At 44.8% G+C, this 20,230-nt stretch overlaps 1 protein-coding gene across 1 annotated transcript in view; it reads right to left on the bottom strand.

Moving 5' to 3' along the window:
- Nucleotides 1-1,344, bottom strand: part of LOC119184947 (alcohol dehydrogenase [acceptor]-like) — a 49,764-nt gene extending 48,420 nt beyond the window's left edge. The window contains exon 1 of the mRNA XM_075868275.1: nucleotides 1,189-1,344. Within this exon, the coding sequence (XP_075724390.1) occupies nucleotides 1,189-1,306 (118 nt within the window). The 5' untranslated portion in view covers nucleotides 1,307-1,344. The remainder of the gene's footprint in view (nucleotides 1-1,188) is intronic.
- Nucleotides 1,345-20,230: the final 18,886 nt, after the last annotated feature.

Here is a 20,230-nt window from a genome sequence, read left to right as displayed (position 1 = left end):
TGACCTGTGCGAACATAACTATGATATGCGTGTCATGTGAGAACATGACTAACACCACCCTCATGATGCGCTCATGGCTCTTTCGCTAGCTTCACATATAGGCAACCGACAGTGAACCAGAGGGCGCGATGCAGCTCTTTGGGCCACCTCAGCATTGTTCGTACCGACCACCAGGGATACTAAGAAATTGTAACGCTCACTGAACACAGCCACACGCTGAAGTGCCAGTGCCCTTTCTGGCCCGTTTTCAAAGAACGCTTCCTGGGCGCTTACATAATCTGCCGTTACCATCTTGCTCGCAACTAAAAAAAGAAAACCATATCCACGTGCAAGTTCGGTTTTGCTGCGTCTACTCGCTAGGCTTTGCATTGGAAAACTCGGTTTTGCTGCGCCTGCTTGCCAAGCTGTGTGTTCTGGCGCTACCATCAGTTCTCTTAGACTGCATTGCCGGGTGCGTATACCAAATTCGGTATTATCGGACATGAATAGACGACGCAGGTGATTGACTCGTTCAAACATGATATTCACGACATCGGAGGCACGTACGGCATAATTCACACGCCTGCCTCTGCTGGTATTCCGAACGTTAGTGGTGCCATCGTTACGCGACTTTAAACACATACTTGCATCTTACCTAGAAACGTGAGTGCGCATAAAATTTTGATAGTGTTTACTGTGTAGCTGCGTCCGTCCGCCTTGCAGCGTATTGTTGACTTCAAAAAATACACTGACCCTCTTCATTCGTGCTTCGCATATCGTCGATTCCCACGGTATATGTCGTATCCGCAATTTCTTTTAAATTAAATTTTAAAGACGACGGCAAGTGACAGCGCTGCATCATTTACAACTTTATCTCTTGTTTATTGGATGTTTCATGGTGTCTCATGCGTTACTTTTTTGCACTAAATTCAACGGTTTTCGAAGATAAATTCATCAGAAGACGTGCAGTATTTTTCGCGATACGCTGTTCTCAATGTTTTGTTTTCACATATTTATCAGCAAAAGTATTGCTAATATCATGCACTAGACATGACTAGGACTGATATATGTGGTGAATTTCAAAAGCAGATTGATAAACGTTTTCATTATCACGCTAACCTTGCTGTGTTCCGCACGTTATTATAAATACTTCGTTATAGAGCCCATTTGGTCCACGCTGTGGCACTATGTGGATCATAGTCAACCTACCTTCAACTGCCACTTCAACGTCTCTAGGATGGGTAAAGTACTGTGGGTCGATGATCGGCTTGTCGAGTGGGTTTGTGGTCCTCAGTTTGATGTAACCTCGAGACTTCGGCCTGTTCATCACGGGAACCAAAGCATATCCGATTGACGGGAAATGTGGCCCGTAATACTCGTCTTATACCTGCGCGAAAATCAACAAGAAGGTGTGCATAGGATGTATACGGCCCTTTATTACTCAGATTGTCCTTGAGTGAAAAAAAATCGTGCAGTGAATTCAACTTCTGTACACTAGCCCTCAATAAACTATTGCGCGAGGGCGTTGTCAGCTGGAAGATAACGACTAAAGCCGAAAGGTCAAGTCAGGGCCAGTCGTACGAAAATTAGATGGCATTAGAAAAGTATTGGGATAGTCGCGTGTTCGAAATATAACTTTGCACCCTCAAAAAGAGGTCGAGCAAAACACCCTCCTCCCCTCTCCCGTCTTTGCTAATTACGATTAACGAAAAAGGGGTGCAAGACTTTCTGCTTCACTATGTACGTTTAGTCTTTGAATGTGCAATATTTATATTATGCGGAACACAAATATCGTCTCCGGCAATGAACGGAAGCTCAGAATACCATGTTTATATGTATAAGAATGTTGGTGTAAGGCTGGGAAGCATGAGTGTTCCGTTCATGTGGTATTGCGCGACATGCCATGTCGTATGCAAGTCTGGGCCCCTAACTGCGTTTTACAGGGAAAGCTGTAATGAGATCAGAACACGGGTCACTCGTGGCGCCGTTGTTGTCCGCCGCCACCACCGCCGCAGTCAGCAACCGCTATAAAAAAAACTCAGCAAATAAAAAAACACAAATGCACAAAGGAATTCGCAACCAAGTCTGCTGCGTGCAAGCTCAGTGTTCCACCACTTAGCCACGCCAGTGCTTGGAATTCGCTCCAAAACTCGCCTTAGGCAGACTTGATGTCGGGAAAAGAATCGCGTTAAAATGGGTAATCACGCGTTTTTTTTTTAGAACGGCACAGGAACAGCCAGGCGTCACACAATGTGAATTGCGTAACTCGTGGGTCGTCCTATCTCCAACCCATTACGAAATTATTTTTGATTATCTATTACTGTGGATACCCAATTCGAGCATAATCCTTCATCGTCGTCAGCCACTGTATAAAAATTGCACAAAACAATTAACAAGTGTGTAGCGGATAGCACGCTTCTCCAAAGAATGACGAAGGATAGCATAGCGAATTCCGGTGCCGTGTCTCCCCAATAAAGTTTTATTTACACAGAGCTGGTTTGACACTTTCCCCCCTTTGTCTGTTCTGCGAAGAATCAGAAACTATTGAACATTATTTTGGCTCATGTCGTAACTATGCCATAATTAGAAAACTACTTTTAGATATTCTATTTGCGAAGCTAGGTTTGAATTTAACCACAGAAAATGTTCTAAGTTTTGGTGCCTCTGTTTTCGGAAATTGCCACAGAGATGCATTCGATGCGGTGTGTAATTTTATTCAAGACTCTAAACGTTTTTCAACATAAAGCCCACGTTAACAGATACTAAAAAAAACGGGTTGAAAAGTAATTTTTTATTCTGGATAAATCCGTGACATACCAAATTAATCGGCTTTGGCTAAACCAGCTGTCTGGTCGGCTCCCAAAATCAAGTTGTAGCTATTAGTGTTTACTTTGTTGTTGATTCTTTTTTCCACTATCTAAATCTTTGGTTTCTTTCTTTTTTTTTTAACATACTGTCTTCACTATACAACTCCCCCCTTTTTTTTCTTTGTAAGCAACAATGCAGTTATCGTCCATAGACTATATGTTCTCTTGGCCAATCCCCCAGAGTGGGTACGAGCCATGGATTAGAGGATAAAAACAAACAAACAAACAAACAAACGAATGCTGGCCTACTACAAAAATTATGATTAGTTATTGCGTATTGGGTACCCAGGAGTGTGCTTGTAGCAGTTACTCAAAGAGTCCGTTGAGAAGGCCCTGAAAGGCCTTTTTTCTAGCTTTTGCTGTGGCTGTGCGGCGCGTTCTGAGCAGGCTTGGTGATTTTTGTCATTATTATCAGCATCATCATTCTGAGCATGTGTAAGTCCACCCCAGGATGAAAGCTTCTCCCAATGGTCTCCAGTTTACACTATGCTGAGCGAGCTCATTCAATGTTATCCGTGCGAACTTCATAATCTTTTTACTCCATATATGTCTCGGCCTTCCCCAAGTGCGTTTTCCATCTCTTGTATACCTATTCTGTCGCTCTTATTGTCCACCGATTGTGTGTTGACTCTTCTATGCATTACGTGATCAGCCCAGGTCTATTTTTTTTTTCACTTGACTTCAGGTAGGATATCTGCAACTCCTCTGAGTTTTCTTGCGCAAGCTGCATTCCGATCTCTCAATGTTACGTCAAATATTTATGTTCCACTGTACGCTGATGTAACCTGTGAATAAATCTTTCCTGAGTTGTAGTCTTCACTCTTCCCTCTTTTTAAGTGACGAGGATATTCAGACGGCTGCATACTCTCCATCATAAGGGTGTTTTAATTCTCGAAATTGCCTTTTCTCTAGGGTGTAAGGGGGTTGATTGGAGTGTTATGTGAGGGTTAACGTCCCAAAATCACCATATGATTAAGAGAGATGCCGTAGGGGAGGACTCCGGAAATTTAGACCACCTGGGGTTCTTTAACGTGCGCCAAAATCTGAGCACATGGGCCTACAACATTTCCGCCTCCATCAGAAATGCAGCCGCTGCAGCCGGGATTCGATCCCGCGACCTGCGCGTCAGCAGCCGAGTACCTTAGCCACTAGACCACCGCGGTGAGGTGGGTGTAAGGGTATTAAAGGGACACTAAAATCGGATAACAATTTACATCAGAGGTAAAGCTCAATGTACGACAACTAAACCGTCAATATTATCAACAATACTTCCCTACTTACCGAGAAATTAAGGCAAATGAACGAGAAGACATGCGCCCCAGTAGGATGCTTTTAAAATGACCCCGAATACATCAGACGGACCACCTAGAATTGACCACTAGTTATTGATCTAGCTGCACTGAATAAAGAACCTTCCGTGCATCAAGAGACGCAATAAAATGCTGCTTGTTCCTTTCTGTTTGATTCATGGGAAAAAGAACCCCCAGACGTTGCTGTGGGAAATGGCGCGAGTGGTTCAAAAAATCAATTTTCGCGTGGGGACAAGGAACAGGTGATGCCATCTAGCGGAGCGCCACTGAACCAAAAACGTCTGCAATCTCGAAGGCCGTGAAGGGTAATTAATCAATGGCCGTTGTTGCTGCGGTGGCTCCCGCTGATTTTGATCTGCTGCTAGTAGCGCAGTAAAGCCGGGCAAGGTTGCGCACGGCAACAGTGACGTGAGCCGGTCAGGTAAGTCCGCTTTTTGAGGCGGGTAAGTTGAAGTGCGCTAACTTCATGCGGACCACTTGAACTTCATTTTAATTCAAAAAAGGACCTTCCTTGGCCCGAAAGTAACATTACGAGGCTTCTGAACCGCTATGTCAACAATCAACACCGACCTGATAGTTGCCTTTAGTGTTGTTTTAGGGACACAATGAAACGCTCTTAAGCCTTTGAGGTCGAAAAATTATACCCACTTTCCACCTCTATCAGTCCGAAACTATTTTGCGAGTTTCCAGAGCCACAATAACAAAAAACGCGAAGTGTTGAAAAAGAACTCGCAGGATATTCATTTTTGCTCCTGCATTCTGCAAAAAACTTATTTACCGATATTTGGACAGCGCATGTTACCACTCAAAGCAATCTGTTGGGTGCAAACCATGATTTTTACTGCTGGTTTCGCCTAAAAACGGAGCTGTCTTCACCACTGTCGCCATCGTCTTCGACACTCACTTTGGTCAAATGCGCGTGCCTTGCATTGAGAAATGCGCGAAACCTAAACCACAAACGAAAGGCACGACGCATCTCGGGCGGCGCCCCACAGTGAAACGCTGCAGCCCTATTGCGTTGTCGCGCAACGCCCGACAACAGACCGGGAAGAGATAAGGTTAAAACTGGTTTTCTGAGCGAATATCTTGTTTGTAGGAACAAGAAAGTGAAGCACTGCGTCATTTTATACATTTGTGTCATTCTTTCGGGGCTCTCATGTATTGAAAGTCGCCACCCTAGATTACCTATGAGACGAGCAAAATCAAGCTCAGTATCAATCTTGAGCTTTACGCGAAACCGCACGTCGATGTCAGGGTGACGTCGCACATTTTTAAGTGTTTAGCGCATTTGCCCCACGATCATTCGGTGAACAAAGTTGAAACTTGCTTTGTCAACACTTTTGGTCCCTGAGAACAACACGGTATGTACACGGAAAGAATCACGGCGCCTTTAGTTAACAACGCGTAACTCTCATCCCAGGGAGGCTGACACAGGAACTTCAAGGAGGCGTCGCCACGCGCATTTCCTTTTTGCGTGTTTTCCGTGCTAACAAGAGAGTTTTTGTTGTGACACTGTCTTCACAATACTTAGCTTATTATTTCGTAATACGATGGATATTGTTCTCTTTAGTGCTCTCTCCAGTTTTAGAGCCAGGTCAGTACACTGGAAATAGAGACTACGTGTGTTTGAACGCGAGCTGATGTGTCTACCGTTCGTTTGAGTACACTTAGTTGTAAATGCAGTAGAACCTCATTTATACTATATTTACGAAAAAAACACTAAAAGTGAACATACATTACGAGGGAAAGTATGATTCGAAAACAGTATATATTCAGGCATGAACGCTCATACTAAATGCCATGGGAAATGATTGGCGTCTCGATGGAAGCCAAAAAGCAGCCAGCTTTCCAATCCTGACAAGAAACAACTTCCGCGTAACGTGTATTTAAAATACGAGACAACCAAAATATCGAAAGATCGAAAGCAAGACACATCGTGCATATGAAATAGGCATTCTTCATGTCATTACAGAAAGCAGCCGTGCAAGCGTGGCTTCGGTTTGCATTGCCGCTTGGAACAATGGCAATAAGTTTGGCGAAGAACGGGAGTGATATTCTCGATTACACAAATTTAGAAGGACGTCAATTAAGTTCGAAAGTACGCGTGTGGCTCGATCCATCTGTGAAGAGAACTGCCGCCCCTCTAATGGCTTAAGAACCTCCACTTTGCAAACTGCACGTAACAACTGCACTCCAACAAGATATGGAAAACCTCGCGAAAGCGATAGGCGTTTTCGTAAGCGGCAGCTGCACGTCGCGCATGTGTGCTCGAAATTTGTGTTCTGTTTTATACCATGAGACGTGCACCAGCATGCTCTTCACCACTCGCAATCGCGCCATCTCGCACGGCAAAACGTGCTTTGAAAGATCACGACGGCCATAACTGTAACCAAAGTTAAAGTTCCAAAGTGCAACATTGCGAGTCTTCGCAAAGATGGCGTCGGGCGTTCATCATCTCTTGCATCTGATAGCCAGAAACCTTTCACAACAAACTTGTTTAGGTAAGTACCAAACACTTCATGGAATTTCACTCAGAAAAAAATACAGCATAAATATGGACTGAATAATGTTTAGTCGGCGAAGCTACGAAGGTGCATCGATAAACCGTGAATCAAACTAGCTGCCATTCTAGAGCTTCAAGGAGCTTGTCCCAGTGTACTTCCGCGACGGAAGGTGTGAGTAACCCGTGCAGTTTGCCCAGCAGGGCAATCATGGGAAAGAGTTCGTTGCTGCGTTCTTGCCAGTACTGCATGGTGTAGGGTACGCTCCGCACCAAAGCCAGGTCTCGGTTGTGCACTTCGTCCATGAAGTTGCGCCCGCCGCTCTTGAGTTGCTGCCACGGGGACGAGATGGTGGTGGATGGATGGATGGATGCTATGAGCGCCCCTTTATAACGGGGTGGTGACATGCACGTCACCTGGCTCCAACAAAAAAAAAACGATTAGTAAACTGTCTTTTGATGTTAACCTAGTGCATTGTTTACACGCACTATTTAGATGGACTACATCGCAACAAAAATATAAAAATTAAAAGTGCATCTCTTTTCCTCTTCAGGCAGAATGACCTCATTTTTTCACAATTACTGTCGTTTAGGTCCAATGTTCTGCCACCAATAATATCAGTCTCGTGTTTCTATTGCAAACATGTTCAGCTTTCCATGGTTGTCTCTAAAACCCAAAGGTTCATGTAGGCTTGTACCCACATGTATACCTGGATGGTCTCACCATACTGATTCAGAACATGTTCCATCGTTTCCTTAGCTCCTCGACAGCACGTACATTGTTGTTCTTTATTGAATCGGACTTTATGATTACACGTTTTAAAGCAACCCGACATCGCTTTGAACAGTGAAGCGCTTACGCTTGAATTACGAAACCTCTTCTTCCTTATTTCGCTTTTGCCTTTTCAGTAGTTACTGTGAGCCAGCTCATCTTCCAACGCTGTAACGTAATAAATTCTGTGCACCTTTCTGACTTTTCGCTTAATGATCCTTGTTGCGACATTGTCCACACTGCCAACTGTATATTTACTAGTGAGCCTCCTAGTTCTTTTTCTGCACGTTGTGTACACGCTCTTCCCATACAAATTCATGAACACCGTCCTTGCCCAACTACACTTTCATTTTTGCAAGCCTCTCTTCACATATCTATTTGCTCCGAGCTTTTTTTCTTTTAGAGCTTGTCCATCCCACATTCCCCTTTACAGCCTTATTCATTGTCTTCCTGCGAGCGCCCAACGCCAGGCATCCCACAGCTATTTGATTTGTATTCATTCCCGATTTCACCTCTGACATCATGGACACGACTGGGTACCAAATGAAGCGAGAGCTGCAGCACCATCTAGTGAGCACTTTGAGAACTAGGGGCTACTATGAAGGACAACCGCGGAGAAGCCCTGGAGCTTCGCCCTTAAAGAAAGAACGCTGACTGGAAGTGCGCCGCGTGACTGGTGGAGCAACTCGAAGACAATTGCGCTCCGGGAGAAAAGTACACTATGGCAGCGTTGCTATGGTAACGTGTCGTGGCGTACTCTGGAGCTCGGTCATGTGTGTTTCCGCCAGTCTCGTACTGCGAACAGGAGGAACAACAGCCTCCATTCTTTATGCCACATTGAATGCGCTGCAGCATTATTCCGGCTGTTGTATCCATGGAGCCTCAACAAAAGAGAGTGGAACGAGTGTGAGTCAATGTACCGTACCAGGGATGAAGTATTTGCAATGCACAGTAAAATCGTGCAGCTTCAAAAAGGACATTTTTTCGTTGGAAAGCGATTTGAAGCTATTGAGGACCAACGTTTCCGCCTGCCCTCGGGCCAGTGACCGCGGCGACATGGAGAGGACGAGCAGCGTGGGCTATAAAACTAGGCACTGCAATGAAGGCGGCGTCTCTGCTCGGCAGCCTTCAGTCGCATAGCGCTTCACAAGTACACATGACCGGGACCCGTTTGCGCAACAGGAGCCACCGACTGCAAAATGCATCATATGACCACAGATTTTAGCGGTGCCAAACCCATCTCGAAAATAATCATATTTTCGGCCAACACAAATTTCTTGTTCTCAAGAATGGAAGGAGGATTCTCATCGTCAATACCGCAGTCAGCATCGGCGTTCTATTGCAAGGCATCCAGAATATGCCAGTGGTGAAAGAATTTTCAGACAAGCGGCCAGTTATCGTGCTGCGCGATACTGGTTGCGACATGATCGTCCTCCGAAAGGCAATGGTGCCAAAAGAAAATTTAACAGGCAAATATAGACCGGTCTTATTGTTGGATCGCACGGTGCACTACATCTTGGAAGCTGTGGTTTTCCTGGACACACCCTTTCTTAGAGAAGAGATTCGTGCTTTGTGCATGAGAGATTCTCAGTATGATGTGGTCGCTGGGAAACTCTCTGGGGCAGCGCTGCTGTACACTTCGATAGCAAAACTAAGCAGGGACGATATTGCAAGCAGCTGCAGTGACGTTGAGCAAGTGAAGCCCACGAAGTCTACTACACTCCGTGGTACACGACACGAGGTATCTGTAATGCACCGATCATGGGCATATGAACCAGAATTGATGGATAGAAGTCCAGCTGCGATAAGCTGTGATAATCGGACGGTGTGCGTTAAAAAACAAGAAAAATTTGGTAGACCCCACGTACAGTGGGAATGATATGCGAAGCACAAATAAGAAAGGGATGATATGTGAAGCACAAATAAGAAAGGTTGGTATGTCACCTTAAAATTAACACAACGTTATGGGGTGGAAAAAAATGATGCCGTACATGACTGTCGTGTCATGATTATCAAGTTTGGATGTGTCGTTTGCTTTCGTCATCTATTCACGTTACGTGATGCCAAAGTTAGTATATCTGGAGCTCGCGAAACGACCACGAGCCCGCTGTGAGCGTGATACGTTGTCACGTTCTTACATGACACGCGTGTCAGGATTATGTTTGCAGCAGTCATATGCTTTCGTCGCCCACTGACGTCACGCAACACTAAATTTGGTGTATGTGGAGCTAGTAAAACGGCCGCGAGCACATCATGAAGGCCCCTATATACTCCATAGTATTGCTGACGGGCGTGCAAGCTCGGCACAGCGACTCTACGTTTGCAACGCGCGAGCGCTCTATAGTCTGACGCCAGGCGCCAGCGGCGCGACCAACGTCCGTCGGCGCAGCCCGACGGCAACCAGCGCGAAATCCGACATGTTGCATTTTGCGTCGATGCGTTACCAAGAAAACACTGCGTTTCTCTCTTTTCATGACGGAGGGACGCCGGACGTACTGAAACGCGCATGCGTCAAAGCAACACAGCGCGGCGCGTGCCTGCGAGCATATGACAAGACTGGTGCCTGGTGACCCGACGAAATGAACGTTGATGAGCACGCACACCGCGTCACGTTGGAGTTTATTGCTGATTTGACTGTGGCATGTAGTCATGTTCTCACAAGACGTACATCTCATGATTATCAGTTCTGCACCAAACACATACCTTCGTCATTCATTGACGTCACGTCATACCAAATTTGGCATATGTAAAGCTTGCGGCACGACCGCGAGCACATCATGAACGTAGCATGTAATAATGTTGTTACATGACACGCATCTCATGTTTATCATGTTTGCACCATACCTTCATGATATACTTTCGTCATCCATTCCCGTGCTGTAATAGCAAATTCAGTATAAGTGAAGCTAGTGAAACGGCCGCCAGCGCATCAAGAGCAGCGTGACATGTAGTCATGTTGTTACATGACTTGCATATCATGAATATTATATTTGCACGAGACTCATACAATCGTCTTCCATTCACATACCGTTATAACGAATTTCGTATGTGACGCAAGCGAAACGGCCACGAGCGCATCATGAGTGTGGCATGTAATGTTGTTACATACACACAATTCATGATTTTCATGTTATGACTTGTCAAATACGGTCATCCTACTGTCATGTTATGCAATACCAAGTTTGGCAGTGACACCGTTTTCGAAACGGCCAGGAGAACTAAATGTCGTGGGTGGCAGGATATATATACATATACATACATATACATATATACATATATATATACATATATATACATACATATATATACATATATATATATATATATATATATATATATATATATATATATATATATATATATATATATATATATATATATATATATATATATATATATATATATATATATATATATACGCTTAAAGTTGCCGAAGTTCGCTTAGGAATGCTTCGCATTTGAAAACCGACCCCATGTGAAACTCGGCGGCTATCCCCCACCCCATGGTCTAAGGCACGGCCGGAATCGCCACTATCTTGCTGGACCTGGACCACCAGAGGAGACGAGGCTCCATCACCTCCGTACACGTTGCCAAAGGTGTCTCCGCGTTGGCGAAAGTGGCAGCACTTGAAGAGGAATCGAGATGATGTGGTCAGCTGTGTTTGATACGGGCAGGAGTTTCCATCACGTCGCTTTCATGACTCGGACAAACCCAGTGTATCAAGGTATCGGTCTCCGGCACTTCAACCATCCCGTTCACACGTTTGCCGATAACGTTAGCGGGCCAAAGTGTTCAAGCGACTGAACAAGGACTTTTACTGACGATGACAAGCTGGTGCTTGTCACAACCAATTGAAGACCAGGAGGAACCCACTGCGTGCATCGTGCGTTGTGCATTCTGCGTGTGTGCACATGTTGCCACGTCAGAGCCGTCAGGGTGTCCACGCCTCATGGCGAGCTACCATGGTGTGCTGGTGTGTGAGCCCACGGATCCTAGTTTTGCTTTGCCAGAGGTGCGGGAAGTGCTGTGCATGTGCGTAGTGGTGACTTATGAAAATATTTTTTTTGCGAGTCGTCGTGTCGCGTTGCGTCTACGCGAATTGTATATGCGGACAACGTTCTGAAATCATGGGGTAGTGTGATGAGTGGCGGAAATTTGAAAACCGCGCTTTTGGAGGGCTATAGAAGACGAAAATGAGCATGGTGCGCAGCGGTGCTGCTCGTGAGAGAGCAGGACGAAAATGAAGGAGACGACGAGAACGCTCAAGAATCCAGGCAGGTCGAGACAGTCGGACGGCTGAAGGGAACAAAACTTGCGACGGCTCGCGGTCCATTGTGGCACACAACCTCTAACGGGTGCACTCAAGGTGAACTCAGACGACGAGCGACGGCGGGCGACGCCAGTGCAAGCGTCACCTTTGAGACCCGCACGCGAGTTGATGGCTCCGGGGTCCACTGAGCCAGGCAAGCTGAGGCCTACGAGGCTGGCCCTACCGGTGTTCCTGGCGTGGCCAAGCACGCGTCTGGCCAGCAACGCTACAGCTAGGCGGCCGTCATAGCGACTGTCGTAATAGCAGCACCACAATCTCAAGGTGACATGGCGACACGTCGGACCATGTCGCCAACAGCGACGTGCCAGTATTTCACGTGCAGTGATGCGATAAATAGCTGGGCGGTGTCAGAGTCTCGGGATTCGTGTTCTGTCGGATAAAGAAGTGAAGGAATAATTATGCCACAATGAATTTTTTGTCAGTATAACTGTTCATATATGTGTGTGCCCATGTCGTATAAACTTGCTGCCGTAGTTTGCGTCGTGTCTACTGTCGTTTGTGCACCTGGGCTCACACACATCTGTCACAATACATATACGGTGATTGTCGGTGGCACCGACGCCGGCGGCGATATCCACCTCATAGTATCCATAAAATCGCTGTCGAAATAAAAGAGAACACATCTTCTCTTTAGCGCTGATAATTCAATGAAAGAAAAACAAACCGGGGTAACTGTGTTTTATGACCACATATAGCGTGACAGAAATCGAGCCTTCATAATTTTATTATAATGCTGGCCATGAACACGTAAAGCAACAGTTAGTTCAACTTAAAACACGTCAATATGCTGTTCTGGCCACAGGTTCAGCTCCCGCACTCATGCCTGGCAGAGATACACCATAGATGTCAAGCAATGAATTCGATGTTTTTGTATAGTTAGCAAACTGTCGTATGCACGTCACAGCATTTCACCTTGAACAATAGCCAACTTATTTGAAGTGTTTGACCTGCTAGACGAATGTTCATAGTACATAATGCAAAATTAACAATATCTTACCTTGTCACTCACACCCATTTGTGATAGGTAGAGTTTATAGGGCAGCCCAGAAGATGAGAGCAGCTGCAAGGCGATCTGCACGTCTGGAAATTGCAGCGATTCATTCTCAAAGCGCGTGCTAACAAATGCAAGAGCTTCGATGGAGCCAGGAATTGTCAATAGACCTGCCAAGAGAAAGAAAAACACATGCGTTGCACAAAACCCTGCAAAGTTGAAACAAAAACAAAGACCCCAATCAAAAACAGCAAAAAAGGAGACAGCGGACCCAGCGCGCAGCGATGATTACTAACTGAACCAACTAGCCCACGTATGAATCCATGAGATATGTTACTGTCTAACCGAAAACTTTTTGGCGCACAGGTAATGAGAGTTGGGGTTTTATGGCCCAAAATCACAATATTACTATGAGAGGTCGTTTGATAGAACTCCAGCCATCGCGGCCACATTTCCAGCGAAAGGTAAATTAACTGAGACATCTGCACATTTAGGTGTACTTTAAGAACACCAGGTGGTCTAAATTTCTGGAGCCCTTCACTACAGCGTGCGGTTTTCGGTCATTGAACACCAAAAATAATATGATTCGGAGAGGTGAAGCAGCGTACCCTAGGGCTGCCGAAATTGCGATCTCGTGGGGATCATTGCTGTGCATTTTAATATAGTTACACTGGACTCTAGCATTTTGCCCCATTCTGAATTTGGCCGTCCCTACCGCTATTCGACCCCACGGCCTGCAACTAAGCTTTGAGTCCTATAACCACTAGACAACAGTGGCAGGTTTTGACGACATATTAACTTGCCTAGATAAAAGATGAGATTAAAATGAGTGGGTGTATGACCAAGCCGCAGCGAGCACAGGACCAGGTTGATTACGGAAACATGAGATAGGAATTCGCTTTGCAGTGTGTGCAGTTAGACTGATATTGAGGATAGTTTCAATAAAAAAATGAGAAATACTTAAGCTTTGCCTTTAAGAGTTGAACATGATAGCGATATCCTGTCTGTAGTGCGTACTTGAGCTATTCAGTGCATACTTCTGATGGTTTGATGTTACCCAAAAAGCTAAAGGCTCGAATACTACAATATAGTCAGAAAAGTTGAAAGTGGCTTGTGTCATTGACGCTTTCTCAAATGGCTGCATACTATGTAACGAATGTGATGTAACATGTCTTAAAGCTTGCTATGCACCCACTACGTGGCCTTAAAGGGTATATGCAATAACGTTTGTGCCTTTTGTAAAGTGTGGCCGGCTTTAAACCACGCAGCCTTTACGACAATCGGAAGTTCTCGCACCTGGTGACATTGTATTCTTGTACCACGTGTGTGCTGTATTGCGAGGCCCGTACTGAGGACACGTGTTTGTAAAGCATGAACGTTATTTCCACTGAATGACCAAACAGAAGTAATATGAACTAATAAGCAGAGGCGTGGCTGTGTAGTAGAACACCTGTCTACTACTTCTCACTCATTCCTTTAACATCTCCGTAGAACATCTCACTTATCTCTTTAAATTTACTATTTTTTATTTCGTATCTTTCCGATATTTACGGTCGCAATCAACGACGCACACGCTGATGCCGAAATTTTGGCGAATGGAGCTCTTTAGCGCTACTGCACTAATAAAATACACTTTTCTATCAAAGGCTACCTTGTGAACGATACATGTATACAGAGAAAAAACACGACCACATACTCTTGAATTCAGCACACTAAGAAATGATACAAGAAAACAAAAGAAAACAAAATGACCTTTCTCTCGAACGATTCTTTGTGTCCACTGCAAGACAAAAGCGTATCTCATAGGCCTTTAGTTTGTGGGAGCTCATATCATTTCTTCCCAGCTATTTCCTTAATATCGGCGCTTCAGTTTATTTTCGACTCCCCACTGTTTTATTTCTCCTGTTAAAACCCTTATTCTGAGTGATCATTATCGGTAATATGCAGAACGTGTACGATCTAGATTCGCCAATTCCTTTCAGGGTAATCTACAACACTACCTACACCTAATCACCACCTGGTCTAAACTTCTGCTTTGAAATAATAGGTGATGCCTGTTTTGTTCTGTTCAGATGTCTTCTTTGCCTAATGAAAAATATTGGCGGGTTTATTTGATCTCCTTGAAACAAACAATATCAGATGAAAGGTGTAAATAGCGTATTGGTGTTCAACTGCGAAAACATCTTTTGAGACAAGTTTACTACAGACGACTCGCTTGATACTCACGCAATATGCGCTTGCGGAGTCATGGACAGCCTACGCAGAAAAAATATAACAGTAACCAACGAATAATTGCAGCACGACCTAGCAGGAGCAAGAAAAAGCCGCGATAATGTAGATCATCTGTCTGACAGCGGCTGACGCATGCGGCAGTCGCGAAAGACCTGTTTCATGACGAAGATGCATCTTCGATACTCTTCAAATATTTTTACATGTATTGCGTCACGCCCCGCAAGGCCGAAAGCGGTATCAGTAATGCCTATTCGTCTACAATGTATTAGATACCGCCATCGTAACATAATCGTGCGAAACGCTAAACCTAGGTGAAATTCCTCTCCTCAAACTGATGCTACCTCCATTATTCTACTTTGATAAAAAAAGCCATCGACAAATCTACATTTCAACTTGAGGTATCTTGAGAGTGCAGGCAATAAGAACGCTGCGTACCCGCAGTTGTTGTAGCGTAATCTAGTGGCGGCACTCCAAAACTGGCCTGCGTACGTACACGCTTTTTTCAGGGAAAGCTCCTAAAGAGACATGAAAAAGCTCGGGTGTCCCCCCAAAAAAGTCGATTTCGCCAAAAGGGTGTAGCAATGAATGCGATAGCAACATATTCGAATGTTCTAGGAGGCAATTCAAGCATTCAGTCTCCAGTTACTTTACAAAACGCTGGTGTAAAGGCGCGTTTACACTAGAGTGACACGACACTGACACACCCCGACAGATACACGAGACAGACGCAGGCCATCAGTCGAAGTGTCATCCGCTGACAAAGTGGCTAGACCGCATGGTCACACTAGTCTGAGGACAACAACGATGCTTCAAAAGACAGCATGTCATCCTAGGTGCGCTTACAGAGAGCAACACGACACTAACTTGACCCAGACGAAGACACGAGGCAGACTCAGACCATCGACTGATGAGTCACCCGCCGATGAAGTCGCCAGATTCCATGGTCACTCAGAGTAGACCGAAAACGACGATGATGCCTCAAAAGACAGCATGTTGTATTGTAACATAATGACAGACTGAAAACATTAGCGAAACGCATCGGCAGACCTGTTGTCGGCGTGTCGTCGGGATATCTGAGGCTGAACAAAAATTTGCCCATTTCTTCGCTTCAAATGACCACGAAGGGGGAAATCTGCGAAGATATAACGATCCCTCCCGGGGCTTCCGCAACGTTTCAATAAGTATCTTACGCACCCAACGAAAGTTTTAGCTTTCCTTTTGTGCAACCACCCTGCCCCTTGACGCTGAGGATTGTGACGGGGGCTGCGCTAGATAGCCGGAGAGGGGCCATGGCAGAGACGGCAGCATGACTGAAAATGAGGTGCAGTTGTGAAAGTTTAGTCGGTGTTGCTGCATGTGCCTCCAGTATGACTACAGAATTGTCCAACAGAAGACTGAGAATGACAAGGTGCGGACGGTGTCTTCCAGAGACCACCGGCTTACTGTTTGTGTCGTTGCAGTGTAATATGACGCCGACAAGACGAAAGACACTCCCAAAGAATGTCAGCAGACCAAAACAGGTGTGTCGCTCTGTATCAACGCGCCTGCTGTGTAACTTAATGACAGACCAAAAACACCAGCAATACGCATCGGCAGACCTGTTGTCGGCGTGTCGTCGGGAGATCTGCGGCTGAATGAAAATTAGCCCATTTCTTTGCTTCACTTGACCGCGCAGGGGGAAATCTTGGGGAAGATATATATGCTTTTTCCGAAGACTCCAGGGCGTTAGAATAGGCATCTTGCGCCCCCAGGGAAGTCTTTTCTTAGCTTCCATTTTGCGCATTCCCACCCTGGTTCTTCGATGCCGTGGATTATAACGGGGGCTGTGCCGTATAGCCGGAGAGGGACAGTTGTGAAGCAGAAAGCATGGCTGAAAATGAGGTGCAGGAGTGCAAGTTTAGCCGGTGTCACTGCGTGTGCCTCCAGTGTGACTACTGAACTGGAAAACGGAAAACTGAGCCCGACAAGGCAGGAACAGAGTCTTTCAGAGACCATCAGTGGAGTGTGTGTCGGAGTGTAAATATGATGACCAAAAGACAAAATACCCTCCCAAAGACAGTCGCCAGACCAAATTGGTGTCTCTCTCTCTAGGAAAAACGAGCCTTAAGAGAGCATGGCCACTAGAAGTACATTTTTAAGACCACTTTTTCATGTAAAGAAGCAGCCCGTAGAAGCTCCCACCTGCTGTGGGGGCGCAAGGTGCGCGGTGATCGTTACGGGATAAGCACTCCTCTCCTGTTTCCTCACAAGATAAGCGCGCGTGCTGACTACCCTGGCTGGTAGGGCGACGTTCGCTCCACAGATAAAAGAGGGTCGCGCATCCTTCTCCGTATATATACAGGTTTTTTCAAGAATTGTGTCCAATATTCCTTAAAAATTACAGAAAGTAGGTATCTGCATGCTACTTGCGGCATTGCCTTCCTGTGGCTCAGATGTGTGCAAACATTTACGGCAGTAATTATATAAATTAACACAATTATTTTTTACCAGTTGTGATAGCTGGTCGAGCCAAGTAGGCAAATTTAAGCCCTTCCTACGAATAGCCCATAGCCACTTTGTAATTTTGGAAAAGCGGTCACTGGTAATCACGGCGGAGCGATGCAATCTGACCAACTTAGCTGGCGAAACCGAAACGGTTGCACCAAAGAACACCCATATTATTCACTTCAACAACACCTTCAACGACAGCATTGTTACTGTTAACAAAGGTTAATTTTGTTAATTCTCTATTTACATTCATAATAATATTTGCATTCATCTGAAGATGCCTTCTGCCACAGGAAAGGCAACGGCGCAAGCAGACGCAGATACCTCCTTTCCGTGATTTTTATGGAATATTGATCTCATTTCTTGAAACACCCTTTACACATACATATACATATACGTGAATGACCGTGGCGGCGACGGCAAAAAGCAGCTGAGACTCCATATATTGCTGTCGTGATCGAAACCTCCCTCACGATTTTTTTCCATGAGCCATTGATTATCAACGGCGGCCACTGATGGAGACAGTCCAAGAAGCCTCTGCGCAGAGTTTCCCGACGTGGGGCGAGAAGATTAAAAGCCCCGAAATTCCCATGCTATCAATGGGGCGGCCGCAGCCCGTTTCCCATTATTTTGCATGGTCATTATTTCACATTCTGTGACAGATTGTGGCTACACTCTAGTTTGCCCAAGGAAAGACCTAGTGTAAACAGAAAAGGCCAAGTTAGGCCTCTAGGTTTAACCGGCGTCGCTGTTTGTTAAGCTTTGCACGTCTAGTGTAAAGTTGCTTTGTTCCCAATATATATATATATATATATATATATATATATATATATATATATATATATATATATATATATATATATATATATATATATATATATATATATATATAACTGGCATGACACTTCATTTTAGCCATTGTCCTTTGCTTGCTATTTCAAGGCATGCGACCTCTGCCATGCAAACTCTGCTGGCGCTGCCATGTCATTATTGAAGTGTCTCTTCAGTTGAACGTTCAATCCGTGTCGCCAACACCAATGATGCGGACGGAATTCCTAAAAGAGGAACAATCGAGATTTAATCATTGATCAAACAACCATTGGCGGTAAAACTACCGACACTGTAGTTTGAAATTATAAGTTATCAGTCCAAACTAATTGTTTCACTTTTGCGCTCCTCTGTTAGTTCTTTCTTCCAGTGTGTCAGGAGCGAATAGCTCTCGGACTAAACATTAGTCCGACAAACGCAAAGTCCCCTTAGTTCACGCTTACACTAAAATGACTACTGAATAAAAAGAAACGACTTTTTCGAAGGGCAAAGCTAACTAACAACGCGGAAAGGAGGTCCGCTCATCATCACGCAGCTGACGAGTACACTCGCGCATTATCCGTTGCAAAAGAAAACTATTATCAACAAACGCTCCCCTCCCTACTTGCAACTAACCCACAGAAATTTTGGCAGATGATTAGGGGAAATGAAAAAAGGCGATAGAATTAATCCATGATGATAACAGCCGTGTACCAAAAAAAGAGTGTTGTGTCAATTTAAGCTCTGTGTTTTCATCATGGTTTGTTAAACCTACAGCACTTTCCTTTCCCGATACCCCCCCTCACAACTTTGTTCCCATGGAACCCCTTTTGTTTGACTGTGCCGGCATACAAAAATTGATAGAAAACATGAAATTAGACAGTGCTCTAGGTGAAGACGGTATCTGTGCAAAGTTTTTGCATAATACCTCTGTTTACTCATCTGTCATTTTATGTAAGCTTTTCACACAGTCTTTGGAATGTCATTGCCTCCCGGGCGACTGGAAAGCGGGAAAGGTGGTTCCTCTTCACAAATCAGGTGACGTTCATAACCACCGCAATTACAGGCCCATATCGTTAACAAGTATACCGTGTAAGCTCATGGAACACGTCATCTACTCCAACATAATCACTTTTTTAGAAAACAACTCGTTTCTTAGTTATCACCAGCATGCATTCCGGAAACAGTACTCTTGTGAGACCCAACTTCTCTGCTTTACTAATGACCTTTTTCTTGCCATTGACGCTTCTTCCCTTGTTGACTCTATTTTTCTCGACTTTGCTAAAGCTTTTGACACTGTATGCCATAAACTGCTACTGCTAAAACTAAGCAAACTTAATCTTGATGCTAACATATTAAAATGGATTGAATGCTTCCTAATAGACCACTCCCAATTTGTAACTGCGAATGAATCCAACTCCCCCCTCTCACCCGTAACCTCTGGCGTCCCCCAAGGATCAGTTCTTGGATCAGTACTTTTCCTGATTTACATTAACGATTTGCCACATAACATCTCTTTTTCTATTAAACTTTTCGCCGATGATTGTGGTATTTACCGTGAAATTAAAACCCTTTCTGACCACCTTGCCCTTCAGTGTGACTTAGACAATGTTTCCTCTTGGTGCGATACTTGGCTAACGAACCTCAATGTTACTAAATGCAAGGTAATAAGAGTTTCACGTCGAACATGTTATATTTCTACTAACTACGTACTTAATAATTCTCCCCTTACTAAAGTTAGCTCTTACAAGTACCTTGGCGTTACAATTTCTGACAACCTTTCCTGGCAGCCTCACATTGACCTTATTAAAAACAATGCTAACCACACACTTGGTTATTTACGCCGTAACTTCTCCCTTGCCCCGATGCAACTAAAACTTCTGCTCTATAAAACATTAGTCCGACCAAAGCTAGAATATTCATCACCTGCATGGGATCCCCACGTAAACATCCA

The sequence above is a fragment of the Rhipicephalus microplus genome, chromosome 7 (assembly GCF_043290135.1).
Source record: "Rhipicephalus microplus isolate Deutch F79 chromosome 7, USDA_Rmic, whole genome shotgun sequence".
NCBI lineage: Eukaryota > Metazoa > Arthropoda > Arachnida > Ixodida > Ixodidae > Rhipicephalus > Rhipicephalus microplus.
The sequence above is the reverse complement of the archived record's forward strand: the minus strand, read 5'-3'. Positions and strand labels throughout refer to the sequence as shown.